The sequence below is a fragment of the Magnolia sinica genome, chromosome 8, assembly GCF_029962835.1.
Source record: "Magnolia sinica isolate HGM2019 chromosome 8, MsV1, whole genome shotgun sequence".
NCBI lineage: Eukaryota > Viridiplantae > Streptophyta > Magnoliopsida > Magnoliales > Magnoliaceae > Magnolia > Magnolia sinica.
The window spans coordinates 55,010,507-55,028,604 of NC_080580.1; the positions used below are offsets into that span (position 1 = coordinate 55,010,507).

The 18,098-nt window shown below is 40.5% G+C and overlaps 1 protein-coding gene across 4 annotated transcripts in view; it reads right to left on the bottom strand.

Moving 5' to 3' along the window:
- Positions 1-7,009: 7,009 nt before the first annotated feature.
- LOC131253331 (anaphase-promoting complex subunit 1) overlaps positions 7,010-18,098 on the bottom strand; it is a 206,160-nt gene continuing 195,071 nt past the window's right edge. For all 4 annotated transcript variants that reach the window (XM_058254294.1, XM_058254292.1, XM_058254295.1 and 1 more), the window contains 7 exons: positions 11,672-11,986; positions 10,908-10,971; positions 10,663-10,802; positions 10,337-10,491; positions 9,364-9,442; positions 9,172-9,267; positions 7,010-7,839 (listed from right to left, as the gene is read on the bottom strand). In XM_058254294.1, the coding sequence (XP_058110277.1) occupies positions 7,447-7,839; positions 9,172-9,267; positions 9,364-9,442; positions 10,337-10,491; positions 10,663-10,802; positions 10,908-10,971; positions 11,672-11,986 (1,242 nt within the window). In that variant the 3' untranslated portion in view covers positions 7,010-7,446. The remainder of the gene's footprint in view (positions 7,840-9,171; positions 9,268-9,363; positions 9,443-10,336; positions 10,492-10,662; positions 10,803-10,907; positions 10,972-11,671; positions 11,987-18,098) is intronic.

Here is an 18,098-nt window from a genome sequence, read left to right on the forward strand (position 1 = left end):
TCTGGACACAATCTAGGCTCGATTCTTGCAATGGTTGTCAAGCCCAGTATGACGGACATAATCCTATAGTTTCACGGTCATTGGACTTTCGACGTATAGTCTAGGTCCGATACGGAGTTTCAATGTACTCCCGGGAGCGATAGGTTCACGAGATTTTGCCTAGGTTTTTAAGTAGTGTTGAGTTATCGGTATTGATGGTTTTGGATCTTGTCATTTGTGTAAATGGTGGTCAGAGCTAATTTCACCAATTAATTAGTTTAGTACTTAATTAATTTTCGTCTAAATTACTGTAGAATACGGTCCTTACGTCTTTCTACCTGAGGTGGTACTTGGGTCTTTGTACGGATTTTTCCGAGACGTTACAATCTACCCCCCTTAAAGAAAAACTCCATCCCCGAAATTAATACCTTTTCGTACTCCTCAAGGATCTGAGGGTAGTTCTTAAGGACCTCGGCTTCTGTTTCTAAAGTAGCCTCTTCCTTAGTGTGGTGCGTCCACAATACCTTCACAAGTGGGATAACTTTGTTGCATACCACTTGTTCCTTCCTATCGAGAACACGCGTTGGTGCAGTACATAAGTAGCATCTTCACTTAACTGTACCTACTCCAATTTGATAATGTGGGTAGGGTCAGGAACATATTTCTTCAACATGGACACGTGAAATATGTTGTGCACGCCAGCGAGTGGTGTGGGCAAAGCGAGGCGGTATGCCACCACACCCACTCGGTCTAGAATCTAGAATGGGCCAATGAATGTCAATGTAAGTTTCCCTTTCTTGCCAAAACGAAAGACTCCCTTCATTGGAAAAACCTTAAGGAATACATGGTCCCCAACCTCGAATTCTACCTGCCTCCGTCTTATATCAGCGTAACTTTTTCGTCTGCTCTGGGCTGCAAGAAGTCACTGCCTAATAATATCAATCTTCTCTGAGGTCGCCTGTACCAAATCTGGGCCAACCAAACTCTTCTCGCCAACTTCTGCCCAACAATGTGGAGTTTGACATGGGCGCCCATACAAAGCTTCATAGGGAGCCATGCCAATGCTCACTTGGAAGCTGTTTTTATAAGCAAACTCAGCATAAGGGAGACAATCATCTTAACTATCCTTAAAATCAAGCACTCACACTCGCAACATATCTTCTAGTATCTGATTTACCCGTTTCGTCTGCCCATCTGTCTGTGGGTGGAACGCGGTACTGAACTTCAGTTTCACTCCCATTTCTTCTTGGATTCGCGTCTAGAAAATAGACATGAATCACGTGTCTCAGTCCGACACAATTTCCATAGAAATTCCATGCAATCGTACTATCTCTTGAATGTACAGCTTGGCTAGATCATCTGCCGAATTAGAAACTCTAATCGGGAGGAAATGGGCCGATTTTGTCAATCGGTCCACGATCACCCAAATGGAGTCATGCCCCTTTCTCGTCTTGGGTAACCTGGAAATGAAATCCATGGATATGAAGTTTCATTTCCATTCAGCTATGGGCATGGGCTGAAGTAAACCAAGGAGTTGGCGATGTTCGGCCTTGACCTGCTGGCACGTGAGACAACGGGATACATAATCTGCTGTGTGGGCCTTCATGTTGTCCCACTAGTACGAACGTTTCATATCTTGATACATCTTCATACTGCCGGATGTGACTTCTAGGACTTCCCTTCTCAAGTCATGGAGATTCGAGATGCATAAGCGGCCATGATATCGCAAACCTCCATCCGAGCCAACCCTCCATTCGGATTCTTCGTTGTCACTTGCATGTTCCCTCATTTTCACCAATAGCTCATCTTCATTCTATGTCGCAATGATTCGGTCATCAATAAGCTGTTGTACATATAGGAGAGAATATTGCCAATCGGCAGTGTACATACATCAGAATCCAGGGGAATAGAAGTGTCAATCGCGATCGATGGTATAGGAGTGGATGACGGATGTGATTTGAGCTCCATGGCATCAACTGCTGCAACTCTTCGGCCACAGCTTCAATTCTCTCAGGAGCCGAAGTTTCCCCAACTATCGAAGGAGCTGGCTCATTAAAGGAAGAGACTATCGGTTGGGAAGATGGTTTCTCGGCCGAGCAATGAAGGAGTGACGCTTTATCTTTTCCCTGATCGACCACAATAGGAGGACTCAATGGTATGACAATCATGTATTTGGAGACGGTGGGGAGAGTTATAACTTCTAGTGGACTGTGAGAAGGGAGGGACTCAACACTAACAGTGGTTTTAGAATCAACGGTCTGAACTTCAGTAATCTCAGGAACGTCGACCACTAGTGGGCATTATTGTATCAGTTGCACCATAATAATATGTTTGTCGGCAGCCATCAGTTCCTGAGTGACTACAAAAAAAAAGATGGGGAAAGTCAGCCGATGTGAAAATAAAATGATTCGAGATAGTTATATACATGTAAGTAATTTTCATCTAAGTCAGATCGGACGATGTATGTGATGAATCGTTTATCCACAACCCAATGAGCTTTTATTATCATCGCCAACATTTGCCTTAAAGCAGGGAATAATGGCAGATTAGGATGATAGGAGGTAAGATACCTTTCATCGAAAGGGAAATCAGGGTCATTTAATCTTTCCCTATCCTGCCACCATTTATTCCAGCGTTTAATATAATGAGCTTCTTGGTGACGTTTCAAGCTTTCCTCAATTTCTTTTGAGTAACTAGTGATGGAGAAACATGCCTAGTACTTGCTTTTGAAATATTTTTCAAAAGAAGATACAACCTTGGCCGAGGAAGTACCTGATGCCCATCGAGGCCTTGGAGAAGCTAGTAGTGGTCAATCCTCGGTTGTTGGTGGAGAGGGAGGATTGACACATCTGAGAGTAAAGATATGAGGCTTTGAAGGCGGACCAAGTGGAGTTCCTAAATCCAGAATTCTCTATGGAGCTGGTGGAGGTTGTGGAATTGGTGGGAGTGCAGGAGTGGTAAAAATCCTATTCACAAACTTCTGGCGTGTTGGAGCAGCAATAGTCTCGATTGATGGAGCTTGAGAAAGGGATGTCGTGGTCAATCTTGTCTTTAGCTTGCTTGTTTTTTTTTGGCTTGGTGTGCTAGCTGATGAGGGCATTGCCCTCTTCTTTCCTTTGGGGTCGAGCTTTGAAGAAAACTAAATCACAATCTCTTTTCGATATTTCTTCAACAACCTCTTGTAATGATTCTCCCACCAAACAAGGAAACTATCCATCACTTGTGGTCGATTTGTATAACAGGGGAGATCGAGAGCATGACTGGCTTCTCGGAAAGAAGAGAGTAGAGATCGGTAAAGTTCTGCATTGTTTGCAACCTACTGACTAAAGGGTGGTTGGTTGCAAGACTTCTAAGTAAGAGGATAAGGGATGCATTGAACAAGACCAATTTGCCGAGCGAGCAAGTTCGGGTAATATTGTTTGATCCCGGTCTTGGCATTCTTGCCAGACTCGATTGAACCTCTATAGGGAAGGTCTTGGTCGATGAGATAACTCTCCCAGGCTAGGAGTGTTTGGGATGTTGCATCATCATCCTCTGGTGCATATCGGCCGGTGAGCCAACCGGGACCATACTCTCCCTCGTAGAATTGTATGAAGGACTAATTCTTCTTACCCTTGTCCAAAGAAAAGAACAGTGTATCCATGTACACTGTAAAGGGATGAGTTTCTTGGGAGGAATGGACGACGCGCTCGCCATAAGAAGTGTAGGTGGCTTCGGAATGGATGGAGTGGTGTATGAGAGAATGGCGAAAGTATTCATAAATTCACATCCGAAGAAGCCACAACGGTCCTCCTCTAGAATACAATCTTTTTTGGCAGCTTCGTGAATCCCCTTGTAAAGATGGCCGAGAACTAAAGGTGATAAAGCAAGCCTTCGACTGTGCGAAAGGGCCTCGGCCAATGAGACAAATTCGATAGTGATTTGTAGGGCATTCACGCAAAGTAGATGCCGATAAATCCAAAGCAGAAGGAAGGTGGTATGCTCTTCATAATTGACCGGTCCGCTGTGATTACGGTAGTCCGTCATGAAGTGAGAATAGGCTTTGCCAGCCTTGTTCGTGAAGTTTTTGACATCTTTTTGCACGAAGCCTGGTTAAACGGCTTCACCAAAAGGGAACTTGTAGGAACATAACCGAAGAAGAAGGTGTTGGTCGATGAGCTCCAGAAGGTTGAAGCTGTCAGAAGAAGAGTTGGATATGCTGGATAGTTGGAGAGGGGGAGTTTGATGCCCTCATTGATGCCCGATTCTTTCATGATGCCTCATGTTGAGAAGATACACGAGTGAACCAAGCTTCCCATTCCGGGAGTGGTTTGGCCATGCCTGAGGATTCTTCAAGGCATTCTCGATGTCGGGGATGAAATTGGACTGGATCAACAATGTCTCAACAGGACATAAAGGAAACATGGGATCCATCATACTGACTTCCTCTACTTTCGTTGATGGAGTGAATGCTGGACCTAAGCAGAGGTAATCACCGATGGCTGATTAAAATACTATCTTATTGATGCACTTATTAGCAAGTACATTCATCACTGTGATCAAATCTCTCTGGTGGAATGGAGTAGAAGATGAAGAAGCAGCCATTGCTTGAGAAGCAAATCGAAAAGATGGGATTTGCTTGAAAGAAGAATATAGACGAAGGTGTAAGAATGAAAAGAATTTGAAACGACGCTTATATCGGCAGAGAAAAGGGAGTATTTATCAGGGCATCATTACAGTTTTGTTAGAAACAATGTAAGAACACATGTCCGCACAGGGTTCATCCCCTGTTTCGATAAAGTGCAACCGTCGCTGATGTGTTACAGTGTATTGGCCGAAGTCGGTTATTGTCCCGTTGACATGTGTAAGCAATAAATGTCACATTAATGAGGGGTTGCACATTGGTTCACCTTTCCCAAAGGCAAAACAATGTGGGAGGCAATGTTCATCCCCATTATCGATGTGGGGGGCAATGTTCATCCCCATTATCGGCAATCCCTTCGAGAACCAATCAGGGAGAATTACAGGTGATCTGTACGGATCCACATGGTGTATTTGAAGATCTACAGATATATATGGAGAAGATTTCTTAATAATAGTAGCTGGAGCATATTAAATGGCATCGTGTATTGTTTGAGCAACCGATGAAGAAGTAATCGTGTGAAAGCGGTTATGGGACAGATGACAAGATGAGAAACAAAAGAATTTAAGTAATAGGAAGCAATTATGGTAACCGTATGGTAACCGTCGAAATGTGGGAAGGATCTAAGTGGGTAAATCAAGGTTATAAATAGTAAAGGAATTCAAAAAAAAAAAAAAAAGGTCTCATACTAACCCAAACAAACCAAATCTATATTTCAATTACCTTTCAAATTATCAGTTAAATTGAATTCCATAGTGTAATCTTTTACTTTTCCTATTAAGAAAATTACATTTCTTAGTTTAATATTTTACTTTTCAGACTGCTATTTACATTCTGTAGCGATAATGAAGTAGCTGATAACTTTTAGCTATAATTTGATTTCATGCCTGTGCGCTAGATTCAGTTCATCAATTGGAAATGTGTTTTGCAGTTGCTCTCTGTGACCGACTGTAAAAATCCCTTCCTCATTTCCATTTATCTCATTGAAAAGTTCTTTCGTACAAAAGGCAAAGGTGCAAGCAACCCATCATCAGATGACAAACCCCACCCTCTAATTATCACGTGATCCAATTTTGCATGTTGAGCAAATCGCTGAATAGGCGACCGATCTCATTGGATGTCGGTCATACACTACATGTCTGCATTTCTTAGCGCTTGGGGTCAAGTGGTTGAATTGGGGACCGATCTCACCAGATCTCGGTCATACACTACGTGTTTGCATATCTTAGTGCTTGGGGTCATTGTTGTTTGGTTTGAATTAAAGCTGTAGTTTCAATTCTGGCACACCTGGACACCCAATGCCAAAAACAACGCCCACAAATTGGACAATTTCATCCCTTCAATAATTTTGCTCTTTTGCTTTGAACATGCAGTCACCATAACCTGTGTGTAACCAAAGGATTGAAATGCTCAGTCCGAGAGTTTTTTCTAGCATCCACCATCCCAAAGGAGCCGTATCAAATAAATACTTTGGGCTGTTGGGAAAAACTTAAATCCAACGGCCAATGTTCCGACATTCCCTACTGCAACACATCCGGATCTATTCCAGAAAACCTCTTAACAGATCACTCTTGTATTTCCCAAATTCCTGTTGATTTATTGTCCACTGATTAAAGGATTCCAATCCTCCAGCCTTGAGCACTGTGGCATCTCTAATCTACAATAGGGGTCCATCAGATCAACGATCTGCATGAACCAACTGATTGGCACATCAACATATCACTTCCATCAAGCACAGAGGAAATTGCAAACCCTTAATTGTTCACAGTAAAATGACAGAGATACAACACAAAAAATGAAACAATAATAACAATAATAATAATGGCACGGATACATTGCACATGGGCTTATGCAGTCGAGCCCCTGTTAGCTATCACCATTGAAAGATGGTTGGCTGAAATCTAGCAGCATTTCAAAATTCAAGTTTTCGATTCCACTTGAAATGCATGTTAAGTTCCTTGTCGACCACTTATGTATGGTGGGAGATACGAGCATGATAACTCTCAGCAATTACTTGGTGATGGCTGGTGGGAATTTAGCAGCATGGCAAAAGATTGAATTTCCAAAGGTTCATTTTCAAATGCATGTTAAGATTAGGATTGTGAGACATATCCCAGTGAACACTTGGCAAACATTCTTTTCCCATTAGAATGGCCACTGCCTAAAATCTGCTCATGCGCTTCTACTTGCTTGCCATATTCAACCTGTTTGATGGAACACTCGGCAAACTTTCTTCATTGAGCAAGGCTCCACAAGGGGGTTTCTACTCCACCCAAACAAAAACCTAATCCACCCAAACAAAAACCTAATTGATAGGACCATTTGGCATCATTCAAATAGCACCAAATGTGCATTTCTGTTCTTTCCAGATTTAGTGTAAGATAAACGCCTATATTGCAAGATAAAATGGAACACTTAAATAATCTTATAATTATATTTCATAAACATGTTAATACACAAAAAATTACATCAAGGCTACTTTAACAAGAATTCAAGTTATATCTAGTGTAAACATATTGCTGCCAGTGAATCAGTGATCTTCCGCCTGTCCTGAAGATTGGGTTTAGGCATGTATTGCTCATCCAACTCAAATCCAGTGAGGCATCTTTTCCATTCTTTCATTCACTTGTGCAAATTACTAAGGCTCTTCGGAACTGAATGCGATTGCGAAGAATGAGGTTTAACGGTATGGTCTGATGAGTTAGCCTAACATATCAAGTGTTACTGGTCGATGGGTGACTGTTATACTGCAGTAGAAAGTGACTGAAATGGAAGATAATGGGAATCTCTTTTATCTGCACACACCTATCTGGCCATCCATAAGACTTATGCTGAAGCTTCAGATACTATCTCTTGAAGAAGTGTAACTTATCAATCTCAACAAGTGCACTAATGTGAGTTGTCGGCAGTAACAAGCGCAACAAAGGAACTGAAGAGGAGGCCATTGGAACCTTGGACTTGATCTTCTCCACTGCTGACTGGATGACATAGGCAGGTGGGATGTCACACCATTTAAGATGCCAAGAAAGAATCAAAGCGCTGTTTCTATCTCCATCTGATTTCTCTTGTGGCCACTTTCCACCGTTCAGGTAGTTAAGGAAATCATCTCGACCTTGAGAATAGTTCAGAATATCTTCCACACGCTTCTTGAGAGATGCAATAAATGTAGATTGAACAATGCCTCCTCTTGCACAGGTCAGTTTGCCACAAACCAGAGCGTCGTTATAGGCTACTGCAAGCTGCAGGTCAAACAGCAGTCATGGAACCATTTTAATGCTGTGACACTAGTAACTGAGAACAGAATTGACATAAAAACCCACCTTCTTTACTTTTGGCAATACAACATGTAACTTTTTAATATTGCATTACCAAACATAGAGAGCATGCATGAAGAAAGAAGTTCATTAAGAAAACCAACAGATAAAAAGAGATTACAAGAGAAAACTATTGATGGTTATTTTTGTTCATTCCTCTTTGTTTGTTTCCCCACCTTATGTTTTTAAAAGCTTAAGAACTACAGCTCATGAAACAGAATGACGAAGCTAACATATGACTAGAAAAAAAATCATTTGTACCTAATTATAAAATGGAACCTACTAAATTCAATACATAAAAATTCACCAAAAAATGTTTAGAAGAATGATCTGAAACTCAATATTGGAGTCAGAATGCCCTCATCATCTAAAGGCACCAAGAACAAGCACAAATACAGGGCACTTCCTCACCACTGGTAGGAGAGTATTTCAATCTCTTAAAACTTCATTTGAAATGCCTTGTTTCATATGGTTCTTAGGTTATCCAGAGAATAGTTGCATCAATTTCAGTGGGATTTGGTCTATTTCAGATCACCTGCACAAGAAAAGCACCCAAATAGGTCCCAAATGAGTTGGTCTCGTCCATGATTGGGACAAGTCAGGAGGGAGGGAGTCGAACTTTACAAACAAGATGCCACCAATCAAAGGTTAGGATGCTTCAATCATTTCGAATGACATGTGATGTATTCTCATTTTATTTTTTTTCCTGTTTAAATATTTTCAGTTATTTATTTATTTATTTATTATTATTATTATTATTATTTTATATAATGATTTCGAAGATTTTAAATAATTTTTATTGTTTTGTGATTTCATTTTTGTGACTTCTCCTGTGTCAGCCTAGTCATCTTGGTATCGGCGGTATGACTTGGTCCAATAATAGGACGAGTTGCACTCCAAAATTGATATTTGAATCCTTTAACTAAGCAGATACCATTTACAGTATTGACGGGTTTAGTAATCCACAAGAACTACTTTCTCCCTTATTGGCCGCTGAAATGGAGGACCACACAAAAATTGGTGGGTCCCATCACTTCTCAGTGGGGTCTGCGCCTTCACAAATGGAAGGTTGATGACATAGTTCTTCCAGACTATCAATCATTCCTCATACTATATATATATCCTGTCATTTAAGTTGCACAAGCCTGTTTTACTTCAAGGAGAACTGATGGCGTGCAACAGTAACCTTAGTATTTTAAAAGCATGAAAAGGAATATAATAAAAACAACAGACATGTTATGGATGCTTAGCGGTCACCTTTAGACTAGAAAGAAAGAGTGAGTCACCAAAAACACCACCGCCTGTAACTTGCTCAGCCATTGATTTAATCATTGTGTATAATGATAGATAGACCTGCATCATTGTCCAATGTCAATCCAGTCGTACATGCAAATGACAGTTGCAAGGTTTCAGGCTAACAAACAAACGAGAAATGTACAGAAATTATACCTGTAAGAGAGCTGGTCTGTCCTTACTTACACACTCAAATAGTACTTGCAAGCAAAATTCCTTGAAATCGACATCAGATCTGAAAAAATCATCATTACCTCAGATAAGTTGATTATAATGATATATAATTCATTCCCGATGCTCATTTAATTTGCCCAATGCCTTTGATATAATAGAATTTATATTGCAAAGTGTCCATTCATTGACCATTTTCAAAATTAGTGATGTGAATCATGAGGCAAGGACAAAAGAGCACAAGATTACGAGACTCTAGGTTAATCCTTGATATTTTCCTGAGATTGGTTAGGATTTATACCAAGTCTCTATAGAAAAACACTTGCAAGTATGAGAAGCTGAGAAGTCAAAGTGATCCCAGTTGGGGAGGGGGCTCCTTGGGACACTGCCCTGGAAATACCATTACAGTTCCACATTTTAAACTTTATTTTGGTTTAATCAGTAGACATCAGGAAATATCCAATATCTGTACCATAACTTTGTACAATAGAACAAATTATGTGGTCTTCAAGAAGAAATTGATCCAGAATAAAGACAATATTCTTTCATAACTCTCTTGTAAATGCTTCCAGCCTCAGGGATTCAATCCCTGTCTAGTCCCTCTCATCAGTGGTTCTAACTCAAAAAGACATAGGCAAGGACTGAAACCCTGCGGCCTTTCAAGAAAGCAAACCAACATATAAGAACATGATGTTGACATAATCAATATAGGACAGTTAGAACTTCACGATCCCCGCTTTCACATGGAGTTCCTCAGATAGCTACTCAGCCTGCAACGCGACTTGCATGATTGTAATAAGAAATTTAAAATGCCAATCCTTTTGCTGGTTGAAGTGCACAAAGGCAGGAACTGCCATGCATGTAAAGCAATACTCAAATCAACCCTAAAATACATTAAGAGGAGCATGCACTTCATGTCATAAAAAAAAATTCCAGAATCATAAGACTGTTAGCTTACCTGTTGTGCCAAGAAGAATCACAACAAAGTTGTGCAAATGATATTAAGCTTGGATCAGCCGAAAAGTTACTGATCAACTGATCAACTTTAAAAGAACCAGGTGCACTATTGCCTTTGATATTTGTGGAGCCCCACAAGCTTGTCATATCACAAACCTGCCATGAGAAAGAACCTTACTACATCATGATGTGTACAAAAGGGGAAAAAAAGGGAAACACCATCTATGACACCAATATAATTTAAAATAGGTAATGTAACCATGTCCATTCATGTCTATGACTTCATTAATATGCACGAAGGCCAAATTCATGCTTGACTACACCAACCTTGTGCATTGCCCGTGACAGCAAGGACTGACATCCAATTGGATCATCCACATATGAACAAGCTCCGACTTTCCGCTTGACATAAAGAAGGCCGCCATTGAAAGGGTCATTCTTATCTCCAGATCTCCACCAGGGTTTATCTACTCAGGAGAAATTCACAGAGTTGAATACTAAAATGTAGCGCAACATTTTGAGATTTAAGAACTGTAAACAGGATGGGAAACTAGGGTCTTCCATTACAGTACCTTCAGGCAAAAGCTCTATGATTTGAGGCCAATACCTGGGCCCACAAACTTGAACAGTCTTAAGCTGCAAGAAAGATTTGAAAAAAGGGAAAAAAAAATTACCAACTATTATAATAAGATTTTTTTTTTATTTTTTTTTAAATTTGATTTATGTGTGTAGGAACAGAAGTTGGCAGGGTGTTCCATGGTGCATCTGTTGAAACACAATTGACTTGTCCAAGCTATTCCATTTGATGTGTGCAGAGCATTATTTCACTTTCAGGAGCATTTCTACTCAGAAGTATATACTATATATTTGATAATCTCATCCATGTTTCAAGTATATTTCAATTATAAACAGAACCTACATTGATTCACCAGGATCAATCTAAGTGACACATCTCATTTTCGATATTCTTTAGTAAGAAAATATTCACAGGTGATTGTCAAATCATGGGGTTAATTAAATGGGATATATTTGGAAAGTCCCATGGAAAATATTTTAATTAATTAATGTAAAGAGGAGAAAATAAATAATATGTTGAAAAAGTTTAAAGGAGATAAGAAAAATTAAAAGACCTTAACATCCAAAGAAAATTTGATAATAATGTGTTATTTTTGACATTTTTCTATTTTTAAAAATATTGCAAGACTATCACATTCTATCAATGTGTTGCTATATTTTTCACTCTCATTCTATAATATTTTGTTTTTAGGAAAAAGGAAATTGGAAAATCAATCCAAAAACTTCAATGTGCTAGAGTAGATAGTTATTGGTTACGTACAGCAGCACGTTCAGGCAGAATGCAAGGGGTGATTTCACAAAAGCTTGTCTCTGCATGATATTCTGTTTCTGTGATGGTCACTTCTAGTGGAGCATAAACTGGTAGACCTGTGTCAACATCTACTGTTTGCACCCAGCGAGCTTCAGTTGCAAGGACATAGAAGTGCCTGAAAGCCTGAAGGTGGCAGCGGTTGTCATTTGGTCCAGTGGGCAATCGCGGATAAAGAGTAATCAGCAGAGCAGCAATGGCACCGTTTCCAGTGGAAAATGTCCGCATTCCTCCACCAAGAAACAAGAATCCGATAGCTAAGCTGACCTAGAAAAGAATGAAATTTGGGTTGGACCAATAGCAAAAGCATGTATGCCGAACAAATTAGATTATAAGCTATAATAATCGATGCCACTAAAGACAGCAATTAATAAATTATCAGCTCTTTGATGCATATAAAAAAATTGGAAATGTAAAGCTTCCAAGAGTACCAAAGCATGAGATTATCTGCATGGATCTAATTAGCCATGCAACAAGTCAAAAACAATAACAAACTCTAATCACGGTCCATGGTAGCATTTGAAGAAACTATCTGATGATTCTGATTATCACAAAGTCAAGTGCAAATGAATGAAAAACCTGCACCTGGAAACTGGTGGGTTACAAGTTCCCAATGATTTTATAAATGGCAATGTGTTCTATAATCAATCATAAGCATGCATATTGAAGGTGTTGAGATATGTGATAGAAAGGGTTTTATGTAAAATGGGATAGAATAAGGGTCTATTAGTAATTTTCTAAAGTTCTTTTACATATATAGAAAAAGGTGCTGGAACGCACCTAACTTTTTCTCTCTTAAAACATTCATTTTTCCTCTCCTTTCTTCTTCTCTTCTTCTTCTTTTCTTTGTTCCTTTCTATCTAAGATCAATCCCTATTTTCTACATGGTATCAGAGCGGAGATTTCTACATTGATAGAAGGTTTCTTAGTGGTGGCCCACTACTAACATCATCATGCTCTACAGGTGATGTCAGCAAGTGTACTGTCAGATGCTCCCTTGAAGGAAAAAAGTACGGAATCGAGAAGAGAATTAATTTTGAAATTATGATGGTTTTTTCGTGATTTTTGAGCAAGTGTTTGGTGGTCTTTTGCCTAAAATAGAAAAGTAATGAAAATGTATCCTTTTTCTCTAAGGCTTTTTTGGGGAACTTTTCCACATTGATTGGATGTGGCTAACCATTTGCCACCTTTAGAATAAGAAATCTTCTTATTCCATTGACATTTGAGATTTCTTCAATGAGATTAGTGAGTAGGTGGTGCTGTACAAACCTAGTTCGGCCCTTTTTTGTTTTTTTTTTTTTTTTTTTTGTTAGATTGTTTGTTGAGCCTATTGGTAATTCAAGCTGGTATTTTCTTTTTTTTCTTCTCTTTGGAGAATATAAGGAACTGTTTCTGTAAGAAGATGTCATCTACAGCGGTTTAGAGGATCATTGATGAGGACATCGTGCACACGCATGCCCGCACGTCGCCTACACGTGCACGCACACCACCACCCCTACGCACGTACGTACGCAGGAGGAGGACCCCACCATCGATCTGGCTCAATGACGACGTCTAGGGAGGGCCTCCTAGCTAGAAGACAAGTTTTGGTTAAAAAAAAAGAGCCCGATAGTCAAGAAAAGCCCATCATGGGATCTCATGATCGTGGCCCACACGTCGGATTGATTTCATATTTTAGGTTTGCTTAGAACATCGTGAACGTTTTAGATTTCTTTGTTTGGTTTTTATTTTAGTTTACTTCATCATCAAGTAATAGGTTGCGCACATGGTGCGAGTTTTTGGGGTATTAGGTTTTCCCTATAAATAGGCACCCCTTGTAGTTCTTTTCATTCATTCAAGTTTAATAAAAATTCCTGCTTTATTTTTCTGCTCTGTTCATGAGTTGTGGAAGAATTCAAAAGTGGGTGCAAAGGCCTCCCTTCTTCGAAGGGCTAACTACCGTGGTGCGAAGCCGCATCTATCCCCATCCGCCCCTACCCTCTTCCATCCATATCTTTCATCTTCTATCATCATTATTGCTTTGAATTTTTCATCTTTTGCATCTATTCATCCCCCTATAGCCAGCTTCCAAAATCTTGACCTGTAGGAGGGCTGAAACTTCAGCGGAGCACTACGTCTCGACCTTACGTCGGATTGTTGTCAAACTTGGAGGGATTGGATGTCTCCCTGGCCGACCAAGGCATACGTGTCACTTTGAGGAGGCGGGCTTCCATCACACGTGCGGCCAGCCCGCCCGCGCACGTGCGTCAGCCCCGAGTCACCATCTGCACGCAGGAGCTTTCTCTGAGTCAGGTTTTCCTCTTTTCATTCCTATTTTCTAAACCCTAGCCTTCATTTGCATTAGCCTTAATTTATTTGCTCTTTTTTTTTTCACCCTAGGGTTCCTTGAATTGAAATTGGGGAATCCCTTGGATTAGGGACTGATTTTTATGCATGTGTGGTTAATTTCTATTTCCCTTTGACATTGTTTGGTTTATAAATTTTATTGGTCTAGTCCTAACCTGTGCCGGCCTGGACCCGCATAGATTCCCCTTTTTAATTGAATGATTTGGAGTGTCATGTGGGATGTGGAATTTGTGTAACTGTTTCTAAATTGGTATGATCTAAGCCTGAATTCATGCATCTCATATTTAAATTTCATGTCCTGCATCAATCATAATAATGCCTAGGTCAGACTGGCATAGTCATTTATGACATTGGCCTTTCAGTCAATGAAATTCTTATTTCCAGACTTGTTCAAGTCAGTTTTGAGTCATAATCTACATTTTGAAGTTTGTGAGTTGTCCAAGCATTGTAGATCAACCTTTTTCACAAGTTTGCGTTATAGTTTATTTCTGTTTCCTATTGTTTATTCTGATGTGTGGGGACATGCTCCCATTGTATCCATGGATAGCTATCATTATTTTATTTATTTTATTAATGATTTCTCTTGCGATACTTGGTTGTAACTCATGAAGATTCGTAATGAAGTGCCATATATTATTAAAAAAATTCATAAGATAGTACTCACCTAGTATGAGAAGGAAAAAAAATAAAATTCAGTCAGACAATTCTCGAGAATACTTTGAAGGTGAATTACGGGGTTATTTAGAAGAGTATGGGATGATTCATTAAAGCCCTTGTCTGTGCACTCCCTAGCAAAATGGAGTGGTAGAACGGAAGAATCATCATCTTTTGTTAATTTACTTAGAATCGCTTAACAGGGATGCACGTTCCAAAGCATTTTTGGGTTAATGCACTACTTACGACCAGCTATCTTGTTAATTGTATGTCATCCAAGGTATTAAAGTTGAAGTCCCCCTATCGGGTCATGTGTCCAGATCATCCTTCTTTCATTGTTCCATCTCGTGTCTTTGGATGTGTGTTACATTCATGTCCAAGGTCCAAATCAAACCAAGTTAGATCCAAAAGCCATTAAGAGTGTATTTCAGAGGCATCTTCCCACTAAAAAAAAAAGGATACACGAGTTTTGATTGTATATCCAATAAACGTTTTGTCACTATAGATGTAGCCTTTTTTTAGTCCATGCCTTATTTTTCTTAATCTTGTCTCTCTTGAAGAAGAGCTTAGTGAGTTGGAAGAGGCATCATTCTCCAGTTTATCCCCTTCTTGTTCCTATTCCTTCCAGTTCATGGGCTACTGCCCTAGTAGATCCAAGGTAGCCTACTAATACTATTATTGATGTTGCCCAACACTCTCACAGGCGGAGGAACTACAAGTATACACAAGACGCCAGAAAGGGTGATCAATGCGACACCCCCACTCACTAATTGTGATTCCTTGCAATTAGGTATCCCTCTCCTTTGTCTGTTCCTTCTTCCTCGGACGATAGTGGTCCCATAATCCCATTGCCTTACGCAAAGGGAAGCGTCGGTGTACTTTGCATCCTATATCCCAAGTTTGTCACATATATATAGCCTTGTTTCTGTTGGGGAACCGCAGAAGCACACAAAGACGAACAAAGCAAAGTACTACCAATCGCACAACCAAGTCCAAACACAAACAATCAGAATTTTACATGGAAAAACCTTTGTGGGAAAAAACCACGGCACAAAGTGACGAGTAATGAACCATGAAAGCAGAAATTAGAAGAGAGAGAGGTTACCGATTCGAACAAGCCTCAAATCTACTCCACAAGCCCAAGCTATGCCCTTAAAACCCTTAAGAATGAATTAGAAAGCCCTATAACTCTTCTACTCCTTCCCAGATCCTGATTACACCCGATATATATATGCTATCACAATCGGAATAGGAAACAAATCCCGCACTTACGTAACTTTGCACGCGTACTCGATGGTACTTCGATGGCATCAACGATCTATCAATGGCATCGAACACCTTCGATGACATCGAGTAGCAACACCAAAACATTCCAGCAACCAACATGGATTTTTCCGATGGCATCGACCCTGCTCGATGGCATCGACGGACCCTATTCTTATAGATTTAAGACATCAACAACAATCTCCACCATTTCTTCAATCTTCATTCTTCATAGCTCATTATCCTCATCTCTAATTCCGCCTTGCATCATAGCTCCACCATCGCTTCTCATGCACACTCCGTCTTCCATTTACGCCTTCGCCAAGCCCAAAGAAGTTACACAGAACTTGAACTTCTTTGTAGGAACCACCTTTGTAATCATGTTAGCCGAATTCATGCTCGTGTGAATCTTCTCTTGAGTCACGCCTCCTTCCTTAAGCACCTATCAGACAAAATGGTGACACACATCAATATATTTAGTATGTGAGTGATAAATAGAATTTTTAGCCAAATTAATCGTGCTCTCGTTATCACAATTGACTGGCACGGCCTCCGGCTGAAGCCCTAACTGATTTATCATCCCTCTCAACCCAACACCTTCCTTGAATGCTTCTGTCACCGCCATATACTCAGCTTTGGTTGTGGAAAGAGCCACCACAGACTGAAGCTTTGACATCCAATTGATCGCTTCATCCGCTAGCACAAATAAGTAACCGGAAGTTGACCTTCTATTATCCACATTGCTCGCGTAATCAGAATCCACATAGCTCACTAGCTTCGCCCCTAATTTTTCAAATAATAAAACGTAGTCCTGCATACCTCGAATGTATCGAAGTAGCCATTTTACTGCGTCTCAGTGTTGCTTACCAGGGTTAGACATGCATTAGCTAACAACACCCACCGCATGTGAAATATCCGGTCTTGTATATACCATGCCATACATCAAGCTGCCAACTGCACTTAAATGAGGCACTGTTCAGAAGAAAGTTTAAAATGAGCTACATGGGGAACGCTAACCGACATTGCCATGTCCATCACATACTTCTTCAATACCCTCTCAAGGTATTCAGCCCGAGATAACCATAGCATGCTCCCCTTCCTGTCTCTGTGTATATCAATACCGAGAACCCTCCTTGCAGCCCCCAGATCTTTCATCTCTAATGTCCCTGAGAACTGAGTCTTTAGTATGTCGATCTCAGACATGCTATGATTGGTGATAAGCATGTCATAAACATACAATACGAAGATAATGAACTTCCCATCAGTCAGTGTCTTGTAATAAACACAATGATCATACTCCTGGTAAACTTCTGACTCATCATGAAAGAATTTCTTATACTACTGCCTAGGTGACTTTTTCAGGCCATGCAACGAGCTCTTTAACCTGCAAATCTTGTTCTATGCCCCTTGTATTTCAAAACCTTCCGGTTGCTTCATGAAAATCTGTTGTTCCAATTCCCTATGCAAGAAGGCAGTTTTCACATCCATCTATTCCAGCTTCAAATCATATTGGGCAACGAGCGCCGACACGAATATGATAGATACTTGCTTTACCATAGGTGCGAATATCTAATTGAAGTCGACACATTCTCTCTGAGCATATCCCTTCGCTACCAACATTGCCTTGTACCTATCCCATTTCTTCTTAAAGATCCACTTACACCCGATTGCTTTTCGGCCGACAGGAAGCTCCACCAACTCTCACGTCTCATTCTCGTACAAGGAGTCCATCTCATCATCCATCGTTACTTTTCACTTTTCGGAATCTGGCTCATTAAAAGCATCCTAAAAAGTAGAAGAATCTCCCTCATCCGTAATGAGGGCATGATGCAGGACAATTAACCAGTTGCTCTAAAAGCTCGAACTATTAGAGTATGACGAATTAATCCCTTTATCTCATAACCCAGGCCCCACATCTCATGGGCTAGGACCTCGGCCGAACCCCCCTCGTACGCCCACCACACACAAGCCGCCCACCCCGAGTGTGTCCCCATATCCCATAGGCTACCTCATTCGAGCCCGGTGTAAAATGCGCATTAATCACTCCCGGTGAGGAGTCTCGAACACGAGACCTCCCCCGTGGGCCCCAAATCACATAGGTCACCCACCCCGAGTG